General features: G+C 42.0%; 1 protein-coding gene across 1 annotated transcript in view; it reads right to left on the reverse strand.

The window, feature by feature from the left end:
* Positions 1-14,294, reverse strand: part of NOTCH3 (notch receptor 3) — a 132,294-nt gene that overhangs the window by 11,890 nt on the left and 106,110 nt on the right. Inside the window, exons 19-26 of the mRNA XM_073622382.1 lie at positions 13,100-13,301; positions 10,530-10,683; positions 10,258-10,442; positions 9,516-9,648; positions 6,381-6,632; positions 5,366-5,478; positions 4,727-5,283; positions 3,819-4,151 (exon numbers count right to left, since the gene is read on the reverse strand). Coding sequence (XP_073478483.1) covers positions 3,819-4,151; positions 4,727-5,283; positions 5,366-5,478; positions 6,381-6,632; positions 9,516-9,648; positions 10,258-10,442; positions 10,530-10,683; positions 13,100-13,301 — 1,929 coding nt within the window. The remainder of the gene's footprint in view (positions 1-3,818; positions 4,152-4,726; positions 5,284-5,365; positions 5,479-6,380; positions 6,633-9,515; positions 9,649-10,257; positions 10,443-10,529; positions 10,684-13,099; positions 13,302-14,294) is intronic.

Raw genomic sequence — 14,294 nt, forward strand, 5'->3', positions numbered from 1 at the left:
CTTTTAGCTCCATCTAGCTGGGAGAATTTGATAGGTACCATATGACTCTGTTGGTAAACCACAAGCTTTTGAAGATCTGTGGGACTATAAGCTGTTCCAATAGACTTTCAGAAATTTGTTTACTCTTGGCAAAATTTGCTTATCCATGAAGCCAACATCGAGCCTGGATTATAATGTATATGATATTTGCTATATACTGTATATATTCTTATTTTAGCAATGGGTAACTTGTTGGCAATCTAAGGAAATTTCTATGGTTTGGCTACTTTGTCTTTAGTGAGCAATTAGCTTAAGTTTTTAAGGTTGGAATGCATCATTTTCTTTATATAGAAGCTATGGTAAAGTTAAAGGGGTTGTAAAACCTGTGTTTTTTCACCCAAATGCATCCTATGCATTAAAGCGGGAGTCCGGCGACCAATCTTTTTTTTTTTTTTTTTAGGTCATTGAGACACTTTGCTAACCCCAAAATAATACTCACAGTTTGGGTGTAATATTTCCGCCTCTGTCTGTTTTCGTACTGAAGAATAACTTAAAAAATGTGATGCTGGCTGTTTCCATCTTGCTTGTGGGCATGTGAAGCCCACAAGCATTGATTTCCTGGATGCAGCGAATGCTGTTCATTCACAGCTTGTTCACGTGCATGATCATTGTTTCCGCACTGAATCTTGGGAAGCCTGACACTAAGCTGCCAGGAGACAGTGCGGCGCCGGGGAAAGGCAATAAACACGCCTACTCCCATGGGAGGAGAGACAGGAAGTGCCACAATAAAGTACAATATAAAGGTAATTACAGCGATAAAAAAAATTTCGTGCGGCATTTGAACATCTATGCAATTAACTGAAGGGGTTAAGATTAAGTTAAAAATTTGAGTGGAACCCCGCTTTAAGGTGAAAAAACTTCTGGCAGTGACCAGCCAGCCCACCAGCCCCCCCATTTTACTTACCTGAGCCTCGAATTTCCCTCGGCAGAGACGTGCTCTCTCTCTCTGCAAGGGGGTCCTGGCTCTTGACTGGATAGATTGATAGCAGTGCAGCCATTGGCTCCCGCTGCTGTCAATCAAATCCAATGACGCGGGCGCCGAGGGGAGGGGCAGAGTCCAGCATTCGTGTCTATGGATGCCGAATGCTGAGCTCGGGAGCGCGCCCGCAAGGTAAGCCCCCGGGAGAGCGCTTCCTCTAGGGAGTTATCTGATGTGGGGAGGAGCCGCGAGAGCCACTGAGGGACCCCAGAAGAGCAGGTTCGGGGCCACTCTGTGCAAAACGAGCTGCACAGTGGAGGTAAGTATGACATGTTTGTTATTTTAAATTAAAAAACAAAAAAAAAAAAACAAGGCTTACAATCACTTTAAAGAGGAGCTAAATCTAACTTAGACCTAAAACACAAAACTGAGCAGGCAGCTTATTGCAGAAGAAACCGAATGGGGTTGATTTACAAAAACTGGAGTGGAAAATCTGGTGCAGCTCTGCATAGAAACCAATCAGCGCCCATGTTTTTTTTTTTTTCTTCTTTTTGTGTCAAAGCTTAATTCAACAAGCTTAAGTTAGAAGCTGATTGGCTACCATGCACAGCTACACCAGATTTTGCACTCTCCAGTTTTAAGCACACCAACCTCAACTATGTCTTCTTCTGCAATAATACACACTTACCTCCCTGCTTGCAGTTTTCCACCCAATGTACACTGAGCAATCCATGTACAGCTCAGTGTACATTCCCGGCACAGTTTAGCTGTGCAGGAATGACCGACTCCCATACGAATGCGCAGGATGACATCTCTCATCATCCAAAGAGGCCAATTATCTGGCGAGAAATCTAACTGCCGCATCCCTGGAAGGTGGAGGCGAGTATATATTGGAGAATTTAGTACCGCTTTAAAGCTGGGGCTGGCCAAATTTTAATACATCTATGGCTGTCCTGGTTGGAAAGGAGTTGACCTAATAATCGACTCGATCTGGAATTTTGGAAAACATTTGTTCGATCAGCACTGCAGCCAGTTGACTGCAGTGCTAATCAGTGAAATCTGATTCCGCTGTCAGAATACAACCCCTGGAAAAAATTATGGAATCACCAGTCCCTGAGGATGTTCCTTCAGTTGTTTATTGTTGTAGAAAAAAAAGCAGATCACAGACATGGCCAAAAACTAAAGGCATTTCAAATGGCAACTTTCTGGCTTTAAGAAACACTAAAAGAAATCAAGAAAAATAATTGTGGTGGCCAGTAACAGTTAGATTTATAGAACAAGCACAGGGAATAAATTATGGAATCAATTCTGAGGAAAAAATTATGGAATCATGAAAAACAAACAAAATAACACTCCAACACATCACTAGTACTTTGTTGAACCACCTCTGGCTTTTAGAACTGCTTGCAGTCTCTGAGGCATTGACTTAATGAGTGATAAACAGTACTCTTCATCAATCTGGCTCCAGCCTTCTCTTATTGCTGTTGCCAAATCATCTTTGCAGGTTGGAGCCTTGTCATGGACCATTTTCTTTAACGCCCACCACAGATTTTCAATTGGATTGAGATCCGGACTGTTTGCAGGCCATGACATTGACCTTATGTGTCTTTCTTCAAGGAATTTTTTCACAGTTTTTGCTCTATGGCAAGATGCATTATCATCTTGATAAATGATTTCATCATCCCCAAACATCCTTTCAATAGATGGGATAAGAAAAGTGTCCAAAATTTCAACGTAAACCTGTGCATTTATTGAAGATTTAATGACAGCCATCTCCCCAGTGCCTTTACCTGACATGCAGCCCCATATCATAATTGACTGTGGAAATTTGCATGTTTTTTTCAGACAGTCGTCTGCATAAATCTCATTGGAACGGCACCAAGCAAAAGTTTCAGCATCATCACCTTGCCAATGCAGATTCGAGATTCATCACTGAATATGACTTTCATCCAATCATCCACAGTCCACGATTGCCTTTCCTTAGCCCATTGTAACCTTGTTTTTTTGTGTTTAGGTGTTAGAGATGGCTTTCTTTTAACTTTTCTGTATGTAAATCCCATTTCCTTTAGGCGGTTTCTTACAGTTCGGTCACAGATGTTGACTCCAGTTTCCTCCCATTTGTTTTGTTGTACATTTTCTGTTTTCAAGGCATATTGCTTTAAGTTTTCTGTCTTGACGCTTTGATGTCTTCCTTGGTCTACCAGTATGCTTGCCTTTAACCACCTTCCCATGTTGTTTGTATTTGGTCCATGTTTTAGACACAGCCGACTGTGAACAACCAACATCTTGTGCAACACTGCGTGATGATTTACCCTCTTTACCTACATACTAACAAGCAGATTTAATCTGATGCAGGTGTTAGTGTTTGTAATGAAAATTTACAGGGTGATTCCATAATTTTTTGCTCAGAATTGAGTGATTCCATAATTTATTCCCTGTGCTTGTTCTAAAAATCTGTTACTGGCCACCACAATTATTTTTCTTGATTTCTTTTAGTGTTTCTTAAAGCCAGAAAGTTGCCATTTGAAATGCCTTTAGTTTTTGGCCATGTCTGTGATCTGCTTTTTTTTCTACAACAATAAACAACTGAAGGAACATCCTCAGGGACTGGTGATTCCATAATTTTTGCCAGGGGTTGTACAACACAGTGGGGAGGATTCCCCCCATCCATCCAAAATTGTGTGCATAGGGGAATCCCTCTTATTTTTTTTATCAGCCCTCTAGCCGAGCCAAAACAAAAAAAAAGAATAAATAATAATATACGTATGGCCAGCTTTAAACATACAAACACTATCCACTAGAGCTGTTGGACAGATTACTAGAATGCCTAAAATGCTCTTCCCACCGAATATGTGCTCACCCTATTATGTCACTGTCCAGCTCTCTCTTCTCCCTCCGCTCCGCTGCCTGGCTTCTCCGATATGGTTTAATCATGTACTGACCATCTTTATCCACACGGAAGCGAAGAGAGGTGCGCAGGATGACGCTGAGTCTCAGCAGGAATGATTTGCTTTCCTTCAGGAGCTGTTCAGGAGGGAGCAGAACCACAATGACCAGCACTCCCTCTGCCAGCTGCTCTCCATCCCGGCTTCCGGCACAGTCAAGACCATCCCAGCCACACTCCTCCGAGTTACATCCCTGGTCGCACCGACCATCTCCATAGTGGTCCATACAGTACTGTTCGTAGACGGGGCTGTCAGAGAAGAAAATCAGTTTGACACTTTAGAAACGCTGTTCCTTCTAAAGGGTTGAGACAACACGTTGGTAACATATACCCAACTCTTTTGCTCCCCTGCTGCTCCTTTCAGCACTTAGAGCCAAAGGAAATCCTCGGTAATGTTAGGTGCAAAGGAGGATGTGACAGTGCTGGGCCAAGCAAAGTTGCTATTCAGAGATTTTAAAACCGATTCCATAGTCCTATAATTGTAACCTACAACTCTAGAGACTCTTTTAGAGTACTTTCCTTTGCGCCCAGCGGCTACATGGAGCAGCAGAGGAGTGAAAGGAAGTGAAGCATATACTGCTTAGAGAGCAAAATTAAGGCTGAACTCCAAGTTTTCAATTAAATATATGACTAAAATGGGTAAAAAGGATTTAAATCTACTTTGTGTGCATGAAACCCAGATAGGGTTAGTTTTATTTACTGCCTACTAAAGTAATAGAAGACACCCTGTGGTGCCTGCTCTTGGGACTTCAAAATGAATCTAGTATAAAATAAAATAGCTGACAGCCAACCCCAAATCCTCAACAGCATTTGAGGTCTCTTACTTGCAGCTGTGTTCAGTCTTCTCCCGGCAGTCAAAGTTGTCATAGAGACACTCAGCCGACGCGCACTGTGAATCACACTTGGAATTATTGAACAGGAGCTTGCAGCTTTGTGAAAGACAATTCTTCCACGGGTCATCCACAGACAGAGCGCAATCTCCACCATCCCAGTGACATTCTGGAGAATTGCACTCCCGGTCGCAGCGGCCATCACCCATCTTGCTGGGGCACGGTTGTGGGCCACATTCTGGGGCTGGTGGGTCAGTTAGGGCCCTTATATCACACCGTGGTCCAAGAAATTCTGGCGGACAGTGGCAGGTGAAGTAAGGGAACCTGTCAGCATCGACACACCGAGCTCCGTTTTGGCAAGGTGAAGTGGAGCAGGCTGATTGACGGGGAGGCTGCGGGATAAAGGTGCCATTCAGGAGGGTACGGCAGACAACACCTGGAGAACAGACACAACGAGGGCCCTGAGGTGAAGGGACACAGGAGGAGCCAGTTGGACAATCAAAGTCTCGACAGGAATTTAGAGGCCGCTCACAGGAGGGTCCAGTGAAGCCCTAGAATAAGACAATATATTATGAGTGAATAAGGAATATAGATTGGTGTAGCTTTCATCAAATGCAAGAGACAAGTACTTACTGTAGGACAGCGGCAGGTGTACCCCAGAGCAGTGTTGACCGTCACACGGCAGACACCTCCGTTTTGACAAGGACGAGACTCGCATGTGTTCACCACACTCTGGCAGCGGCGTCCTGAATCATCATAATTATATTAATTAATATCACATTCCTACACTTCTAAGATTACAGGTTAGACACACTAAAATGGCTGCTTTAACTTGTTAGGGATTTCCTGAAGAAAATAATGAGTTAAAAAAATCCAAGTTTGCTCTTAAACTGGAACTTCCCCCTTTCTGGCAACATAATTGTGCTACATTTGGCCTTTGGGGCCTGACAGAACATGTTGGCACATCTGTGCACATGCAGGTGATTTTTCACACATGCGTAAATACAGGGAAGGTTTTGGACTTCCCCGATAGCAGTAACCCATGGCAGGGCCAACCGACGCATGGACAGATCTGCCGCAGGGCTCTTTCGGGACCTGTACCCCACTGACATGTCTGTGCAATGGATGAAATCCTCACAAACAACAAGACTTGGGTTTAAAGAAATTCCATTTGTAAAAAAAAGGAAAGGGGGGGGGGCATAGCACATATGCCCTTTAGGGTAAAGTTATGTTTTAAATATAAAATCTTTCCTTTTGGTGTGCAGACAGTTCTTCATTCTACATGGCCGTTATCTACCTCCTGACATATGCCTGAACTCTTTGCCCTGCCTAAATACCACTGATTTTTTTCCCCCCCATAGTGCCTGAAATATAAGATACAACTAAAAACCAGGAGACTCTTAAATATGTAACACTCAATTTGTTTGCTTCCCCTCTGACTACAATAGCTAGTAGGGCTACTTCAACTGTTCGCTTGATTTTAAGTTTCAGCTTGTGTGCAGGGGATTAATATTAAAGTAAAACTATGATTTCATATCTCCATTTAAAAATAGTGCTTTCTTGATGAATGTATACACTGGCTAGATTAAAAGTTTCACCAGCCGCTCCCTAGCATTTGCTTTCTCCCTCCATCACACAACCATCTTACCCGTATAGCCATTTTTGCATTTGCACTGATAATCATTTGCCATCTGAATGCAGTCACGAGTGTTGTGTGCCACACAAGGCCCAGATAGGCACTCGTTGATGTCGCCCTCACATCTATCGCCAGTGTAGCCTGGAGGGCAGTTGCAGCGGTAGCCCCCAACTTTATCCACACAGGTCCCATTGTTCAAACATTTTAACTGCCCAGAAGGGGTGAGAGTGGAACAGTCATCTTCATTAATCTCACACAGCACTCCTGTAAAATTATACATTCAATGCAGTTATGAGAATGCAAAATATTCTTACATAAAACAGAAGCATTCAAAAAACACAGGAAAAACGCAAAGTATGGGAGAAGGAAGGGGGCACAGTGGGTTGCATTAGGGCACTGCTTTGGTTTTCCTTTTAAAAATTACGAAAATTTTATGGTACCAGGCAGCAGCAAAAAGGTAAGGTGTTAAATTGTAATATATATATTTATTGTAATGTATGTACAGTGGGGACGGAAAGTATTCAGACCCCCTTAAATTTTTCACTCTTTGTTATATTGCAGCCATTTGCTAAAATCATTTAAGTTCATTTTTTTTCCTCATTAATGTACACACAGCACCCCATATTGACAGAACAACACAGAATTGTTGACATTTTTGCAGATTAAAAAAGAAGAACTGAAATATCACATGGTCCTGAGTATTCAGAACCTTTGCTGTGACACTCATATTTAACTCAGGCGCTGTCCATTTCATCTGATCATCCTTGAGATGGTTCTACACCTTCATTTGAGTCCAGCTGTGTTTGATTATACTGATTGGACTTGATTAGGAAAGCCACACACCTGTCTATATAAGACCTTACAGCTCACAGTGCATGTCAGAGCAAATGAGAATCATGAGGAGGTCAAAGGAACTGCCTGAAGAGCTCAGAGACAGAATTGTGGCAAGGCACAGATCTGGCCAAGATTACAAAAAAATTTCTGCTGCACTTAAGGTTCCTAAGAGCACAGTGGCCTCCATAATCCTTAAATGGAAGACGTTTGGGATGACCAGAACCCTTCCTAGAGCTGGCCGTCCGGCCAAACTGAGCTATCGGGGCAGAAGAGCCTTGGTGAGAGAGGTAAAGAAGAACCCAAAGATCACTGTGGCTGAGCTCCAAAGATGAAGTCGGGAGATGGGAGAAAGTTGTAGACAGTCAACCATGACTGCAGCCCTCCACCAGTCGGGGCTTTATGGCAGAGTGGCCCGATAGAAGCCTCTTCCTCAGTGCAAGACACATGAAAGCCCGCATGGAGTTAGCTAAAAAACACCTGAAGGACTCCAAGATGGTGAGAAATAAGATTCTTTGGTCTGATGAGACCAAGATAGAACTTTTTGGACTTAATTCTAATCAGTATGTGTGGAGAAAACCAGGCACTGCTCATCACCTGTCCAATACAGTCCCAACAGTGAAGCATGGTGGTGGGAGCATCATGCTGTGGGGGTGTTTTTCAACTGCAGGGACAGGACGACTGGTTGCAATCAAGGGAAAGATGAATGCGGCCAAGTGCAGGGATATCCTGGACGAAAACCTTCTCCAGAGTGCTCAGGACCTCAGACTGGGCCAAAGGTTTACCTTCCAACAAGACAATGACCTTAAGCACACAGCTAAAATAACGAAGGAGTGGCTTCACAACAATTCCGTGACTGTTCTTGAATGGCCCAGCCAGAGCCCTGACTTAAACCCAATTGAGCATCTCTGGAGAGACCTAAAAATTGCTGTCCACCAACGTTTACCATCCAACCTGACAGAACTGGAGAGGATCTGGAAGGAGGAATGGCAGAGGATCCCCAAATCCAGGTGTAAAAACTTGTTGCATCTTTTCCAAAAAGACTCATGGCTGTGTTAGATCAAAATGGTGCTTCTACTAAATGCTAAGCAAAGGGTCTAAATACTTAGTACCATGTGATATTTCAGTTTTTCTTTTTTAATAAATCTGCGTTTTTCTGTCAATATGGGGTGCTGTGTGTACATTAATGAGGAAAGAAAATGAACTTAAATGATTTTAGCAAATGGCTGCAATATAACAAAGTGAAAAATTTAAGGGGATCTGAATACTTTCCGTCCCCACTGTATGTATGTATGAATGAAAAAAAAAAAAAAAAAAAGACTACAAGTAATTTATATACAAATAAATTATAACAAACATGCAACTAAGCAATTTCTCTTGTTCCACCAACTTACAGTGCATGGCCAGCTTGTGTCAAGACCCAAACTGGGTCATGGAGGTGTTTGTGATGTGTTGCCAAATGACAATTTACTAGACAGCCTAATTTGCCCAAGTGCAAAAATCAGTGGTGAGTGATACAGTACACTTTATCTTGGTTTCAAATCATATAATTCTGCTCTGAGACAGCCTATAATGTGGTTAATGTATCACAAAAAAGCATACCCGAGATGAAAACATAATACTTCCACCCATGACCACCCTTACCCTGGCAGTAAAGGAAAATGGCAAAAAGGAAATACAATATTTTGCAGAACTTTCCTCTATGCTTTACTAAAGCTTATAAAAATAGTGAAGAGCATCTGCAATGTTTTATTCGGTCACTGTTGTTTGTCTTTGCTGACATTTTGGTAAGCATTATCTTCTTGGGCCTCAGTATGGTGACCATTTGGATATTTGGTCTTTGGATTGAAAAGTTTAATAACCCTGGACCTACTTGTACCCCATTACTAGCTACAGTGTCCTGTAACATCCTGGCAGTAGATAAACCCTAAAACAATTTTCACAGCTGTTGGAATCATATTTTAACCACAATATAAAACTACAAATGCACATACAAAAGGTACTTCAGAGCTCACATATTTGCTATATTTGTTATCACTGCAAAAAACATTTTGTATTTATTGGTTTATTATCCCTGAATAAAAGCTGTTTTAGCCTTCGTTATTTATTGTTTTCAATTTGATATTTTATGCAACTAAAATGAATGTTGCACCAAACCTTTTATCTAAAGCAAGCACCGTATACTAGATTAATGCTAGAATTAGAATGACATTTGTTTAGAGAAAGTTGTATTATAAAATTAAGACTATTACATTTTGGCACATTAGTAATTGCGCTGAATAAGGACATGTGGGATAATCCAGTCTACATGCTTACCAAGGGTTCCTGGAGGACAGGAGCAGATGTAACGACCAATCAGGTCAATACAGGACCCTCCATTTTGACATGGGTGAGACTGGCACTCGTCTATGTTTATTTCACAGTTTGTTCCTTCAAATCCAGCCACACACTAGGAAAACAGAGAACATTATAAACAAAAAAATACAGGGTGCATCCCCTTCAAGAAAAGCTTGAAGTGACCATACCATCCAATGTCCCTAACATGACAGATGCTAGACCACAAACTCCATTACATGAGATGTACTTATATAACAAAACCTTAAAGAGGTTTTTCACCCTGTATTAAAAAAAAAAAAAAAAAAATCAGCAGCTACAAATACTGTCCAGGGATCCAGCGCCAAACTCAACCAAACCGCTTCTTCGGTCTTCAGGTCCTCGGCCACTATGCCGTTTGTGAATGGTCCCACAGCCTTCTGGGACCTGTTACATTTGGGGGGGGTGGGGGTGGGGGTAGGGACTTCTGGTGGATCGTCACAGTAATCCAACCGGAATAAAGTGCCAAAAACAGAAAAGGAGGGGGAGCATAAAGCAGAACTTCCCCTTTAAGCCTCCTTTGTTCATCAATAACGCTAGATGAGACCATCTCATTTTCTACAACCTAAATATGATTTTGTAGCACAATGCTTCATGTTTTTTTTTATCCTCTCTAGAAAACCTTCAACTTGGAATAATAAAAAAATATATAATATAGTCCCATAGACTCCTTAGTCTTGCTCACCTCACACACAAAACCACCAAGGTAGCTGTGGCAAGACCCTCCATTAAGACAAGGATCGGGGTCACACTGGTTGATGGGTGTCTCACAGTAGCTGCCGGTGTAGCCCCCTCTGCAGAAACACTTGTGAGAGTTGCCGGTGTTCATACAGTTTCCCCCGGCATGGCAGAGCTGATCCACACGAACACCTAACACAAAAAAGAATATATGTAAAGAGCCAACCCATAAAAGTCTCATTGTGCTACATTGTACCGGATTTTATCCCTTATACGCACCTTTCCTGCTTGCTGCTACGTCACAAGAGACACGTGGGATATCACAGTAACTTCCTGCCCATCCAGAAAGACACTCACAGCGGATAGATGGGCCTGATTGAGTGCAACGACCTCCATTCTGGCAAGGAGAACGACGGCAAAGATCCAGCAAATTCTGAAATAAAGGAGCAATTGTGTCAGAGGCAGAAGCAGAGGAACTGTTACGGTTGTTAAATATAAACCTCAAAAAGGGCAATATTCATCCAAATGCTGTGTGTTTAGTAACATAAGATCTGGGTAAAAGGTATTTACCTCGATCAGCAAAGGACCTTTAAACCTTTCCTTTTCCTATTCTATTACCTTTAACCCTTTCAATGCCATAACATTATTTACCTTTTTATTTATTTTTTTTTAAATGCAACAAAAAACTAATTTGAGGCCAGATTATGTAAAACCCCCAAATGTTGTATAATTTCTGAAAGCAGGCACCCTAGAGAAAAAGTGGTAGTTAGTTCCAATTTTTTATGTCACATTAGTGCAATGATTTATGAAATGCAAAATTTCAGTAACAAAATACACTAAAGTTCATTTTAGGGCACACAAATGTAATAAATTACCAATTTGTTGGTAATGGAAACAAACTTCACAACCCTATATTTTCAACAGGCAATCCCTTAAAAAGGTCATCAGTTTAGAACCAACAATGAGTGATAAGCCTAGAATTATTCCTCTCACTCCGGTGTGCACGGCATTATGTAACATAATAACCGCAAGTGACATTCTTGCATTTAGGTGCCCCTAACATGAGCATTTACATACGTATATATGTTCATGTATGTGGAGCTCAAAAAAAATGGGGGGTGTATTTTAAGTGCTTGGGTGTAATGTTAAAAAAAAAAAAAAAAAAAGGAAGAAGGGCCAGTTCACACCACATGCAGCAAAAAAAAAAAAAAAAAAAAAAAAAAAAAAAAAAAAAAAAAATGCTGCATTTTTTTCTGAATGGGAACGCAGTAAAACGCACATGTCCTTATTTAAAGCGGAGCTCCACCGAAATGTTTTTTTTTTTTTTTTTTTTTTTTTAAAGTCAGCAGCTACAAATACTGCAGCTGCTGACTTAAAACATTGACACTTACCTGTCCAGGACGCCCGCGATGTCGGCACCCGAGGCCGAACTGTCTCTCGGTCCTCGGGTGCTGCCGCCTCCATCTTCGGGAAGGGAATCAGGAAGTGAAGCCGTGCGGCTTCACTTCCCGGTTCCCTACTGCGCATGCGCGAGTTGCGCAGCGAAATACGGCTGTTTCCTGCTGTCTCTGGGACCCGTGTGTTTCCCAGCAGACAGCGGGGGGGGACAGGATGTGGCGTAAATAACCGCAGATTCTGCGGCTATCTACGCCGGAAGTGGGTACAGATACCTGTAATATATAGGTATCTGCACCCCCCTGAAAGGTGCCAACTGTGACACCGGAGGGGGGGAGGAATCCGATGAGTGGAAGTTCCACTTTTGGGTGGAACTCCACTTTAAGGTTAAGAGAACCAAAAATACGTAAAAAATGTGCATACAGAAAAGCATCTGCAATGCATACAGACTGCATTTCTATGGTGTGAACTGGCCCAAAAGTAAACTTTTTCGTTACAGGGGGGCACACGGGGTTGGCACATGCTGCTCTTGCCGGTGAGGCGGGGGAACACGGGGTTGGCACAAGTGTGTCCAAACTACCACCGCCATAATATCTATAGCGGTGGCAGTAACAGGGTTAAACTTCTCAAAATGTAAGAATAAGAACATGCAAGAAAAACTAATTTTAATATTTTTGGAACAGAATTTGGAGCGGATGCCAAAGATTCATCAACTGCCAAATCATTCAAGGGCAGTGAAGTTAGCACTTACGGGATAGAGACGTGTTAAGAGTCTTACTTTGCAAGGAGGTTCATTTTCAGAAGGTGTTTTTTTTTCATGCATTTTTTTCTTTACTTTAAAGTGGAGTTCCACCCACTTTTACAACTCTTCAGCATTCCTCACTAAACTGTGCACTGTAAACAAATTGGATATTTTTTTTCTCAGCACCTACTGTATATCTGCTGTGTTCATTATTCACTTCCTCCTCCCTGGCCGAGACCCATCGCATCATTTCCTGTTTGCAATGCCTTCTGGGAAGGGGCGGCAACTTCCTCTGAAACTGCCATTGCTATGGAAACCTGACCTGAAACCTATTACACTGCTTGTGCTGCACTGAGCATGTGGGGCGGCAACTTCCTCTGAAACTGCCGTTGCTATGGAAACCTGACCTGAAACCTATTACACTGCTTGTGCTGCACTGAGCATGTGCGAGATCTGCAAGGATGAGATCCAGGAAGAAATACAGTCTGGCTTCAGATGCCCACACTTAAGATGGCCACGGCCTACTGTAAGTTTATAAAATAACAGACTACTGCTATAAACTAACAAAACAGACCTTAGTTTACAGACTAACTTTACTAGAATACATTAAGATTGTATATTATAGGGGTATTTTTATTTAAAAAGTATAATTTCGGCCGGAACACCACTTTAATGGAAATCTGTTAACAGCTATCTGGCTCATTCCACTCACTTGGCACTGCGTCCCTGTGTATCCATTGGGGCAGATACAGTGATAGGACTCCACCCTGTCCACACACACAGCTCCATTCTGGCAGGGCCGGGAAGCGCACTCATCCACTTCGTGCTGGCAGTGAGATCCGGTGAAGCCAGCGCGGCAGATGCAGGTGTAGGAGTCCACGCCATCTTTGCAGGTCCCACCATTAAAACAAGAGCTGCAGGTGACAAATGAGCACATAATTTACAAGCACATCGACAGCACATCGTTATATTGAACAATTTATTCAATGTTGGCTGAAATCTCTGTCTTCAAGTCAATCATTCAAGCAGAATAGAATGCATTTACTCTCCAGTTTTATATGACGACTTTTGTGAGCAAATCTAAAACAAGACCTATGATTTTATTTCACCGATAATCATCCTTTATACCAGGGGCAGGCAACTCTTGGCACTCCAGTTGTGGTGAAACCACAAATGCCCTCATGCCTCTGGGAGTAATGCCTGTGGCTGTTAGTCTTATGGGACCAGTTAGTCTTATAGTTCCAGAACAGAAAAGAGTTTAATCACTTCCAGCCTGTATTTAGGGTGTAACGTGTAACACGTTCTTAACCGCTTCCATACCAGGCCAATTCTGGCATTCCTCTCCTACATCTAAAAATAATTTTCTTGCTAGAAAATTACGCAGAACAAACATATATATTCTTTTAGCAAACACCCTAGGGAATAAAATGGCAGTTGTTGCAATTTTTTATGTCACATGGTATTTGCACAGCAATTTTTCAAACGCAATTCATTTGAAAAAAAAAAAAAAACATATATATATACACATATATCACATATATAATGTGAAAAATTATGTTACTTTTTTTTAATTTTTTTTTCCCCGCTTTCCCTATTCCTCGTACAAGGAATGTAAATATCCATTGTAATAGGAATAGGGCATGACAGGTACTCTTTACCGAGAGATCTGGGGTCTATAAGTCCCTACATCTCTCCTCTATGCAGGAAATTCTGAGATTAAAAAAATAATAATAAATAAAATAAATCGCAGGCTTCCAAAAAAAAAAAAAGTGTTCATATCTCTGAGGGTTATAGAGATGGACAGGGACCATCAAGTCCGTGGTCAGCTCTATGGTAAGCTGCCACTGCCACCCGCCAGTTAATTCTGTGGCTTGCTGATTGAGAGAAGCACCGGAGGGCGGCGTAAA

This window comes from Aquarana catesbeiana, linkage group LG03 (genome assembly GCF_042186555.1).
Source record: "Aquarana catesbeiana isolate 2022-GZ linkage group LG03, ASM4218655v1, whole genome shotgun sequence".
NCBI lineage: Eukaryota > Metazoa > Chordata > Amphibia > Anura > Ranidae > Aquarana > Aquarana catesbeiana.